Raw genomic sequence first — 1,549 nt, forward strand, 5'->3', positions numbered from 1 at the left:
CGACATCCTTTAAGCAGGCCCTACACGATCAATATTATTGCGCAATATTCTGTATTAACCAATATCACTGACGGTGTAGGGATGGTTCGTGATTGTTGGGACAGGATATATTGATCTCTGGAACTCCTTAGTCACAACCCATATGGCAGATAGTGTCGGTAAAGTGGTCAGTAATGTTGTACAATACGGAATATTGCGCAATGATATTGATCGTGTAAGAGCCGCTTTAGATTGTGGTGATTCTTAAATCTAGGGTCTTTGAGCATCCAAGTGGAGGCACATATTTTCAGAAATAGGGTGACAATCTTAAAGCTAGTGGCAGGTAGAGGGTGCCTGACAATTTTATGGAAGTTGTCTCCGTGAGATTAAACATCAGAATTGAGTTACGTGTTGGACAAATAAGAAATCAGGTTTAGAACCTCAGCTTTAGATATATCCTTTGGGCTGACGTAGGATTTTATTCTCCGGTTGCGGGGATATAGAATCGAGACAAATTGGGGACTTGAGTAGTCTAGATCAGATCTTGTCCTAGATCCGCACTTTCAGCTGAATAAAATCGCTGTTCTTTAGCCAGAACAAAACTTGTAGGCTACATCACTTAGCTGTACATAGTCGGGAGGAACTTTCATTCGATTTAAGGTTGAAATCCAGCATGAGAAGGGTAACCCTCACGATGTTTATATAAGGAAGGGCCCTACTTGGTTACTGTTTTTGTTTTTTAATGAGACAGATTGTCAGGAAGTGCCTCGGGTCACTCCTCTGCTCCATGCCACAACCGTGGCTCAGAGGAACGAAAGGACGGGTTCATAGAGCGTCCTTGCTATTTCCAGATTATCTTCGCTTGTTTGGTGGCGGTGGCCCTGGCCGACTACGGACCTCCCGCCGACTCCCGTGAGTTTGTGCCCATCATCAAGGACGACCGTGTCCACCCCGACGAACACGGAGTCTACAGCCTCGACATGGAGACCGGTGACGGCATCGAGCGCACTGAGCAGGGAGGTGCCGGTGGCTCCCAGGGCAAAGTCTCCTTCACCTTCCCCGACGGACAGGTCTTCGATCTCAGTTTCGTCGCCGACGAGAACGGCTACCAACCCCAGTCGTCCTTCCTGCCTGTGGCTCCCGCCTTCCCTCACCCCATCCCACAGTTCGTCCTCGACCAGATCGAGTTCGCCCGTCAGCAGGAAGCGGCCCGTGAAAAATCCCCCAGCAGGAGCTACGGGACTCCCAACTAAAACAACAGATTGATTCACCCTCACCTCAAAATGTTATTGTGCTATTTATGATTACATCTCTACCAATCACTTGCATCTTTTAATCAACATTTATCTATCCACCTCTTATACTTCCCATATGTTTACATTGAAAGCATTGACGGTGGTATTCTTAAAACAAATCTTTCCTTATATAAGTCTTATATAAATCCTTCGAAGGGAAAAATTTAAATAAGGAAAGAATCTTTTTTAAGAATACCATCGTAAGATTCTTACGATGGTATTCTTGAAAAAATCTTTACTTATGTAAATCTTTCCCTTCCAACGATATATATAAG

General features: G+C 44.9%; 1 protein-coding gene across 1 annotated transcript; it reads left to right on the plus strand.

The window, feature by feature from the left end:
- Positions 1-200: 200 nt before the first annotated feature.
- Positions 201-1,232, plus strand: LOC143021565 (cuticle protein AM/CP1114-like). The gene is made up of 2 exons (XM_076179166.1): positions 201-214; positions 731-1,232. The coding sequence occupies exons 1-2, from the start codon at positions 201-203 to the stop codon at positions 1,230-1,232; spliced, it is 516 nt and encodes a 171-aa protein (XP_076035281.1).
- Positions 1,233-1,549: the final 317 nt, after the last annotated feature.

The sequence above is a fragment of the Oratosquilla oratoria genome, chromosome 42 (genome assembly GCF_046742065.1).
Source record: "Oratosquilla oratoria isolate Oo_2021 chromosome 42, ASM4674206v1, whole genome shotgun sequence".
Taxonomy (NCBI): Eukaryota; Metazoa; Arthropoda; class Malacostraca; order Stomatopoda; family Squillidae; genus Oratosquilla; species Oratosquilla oratoria.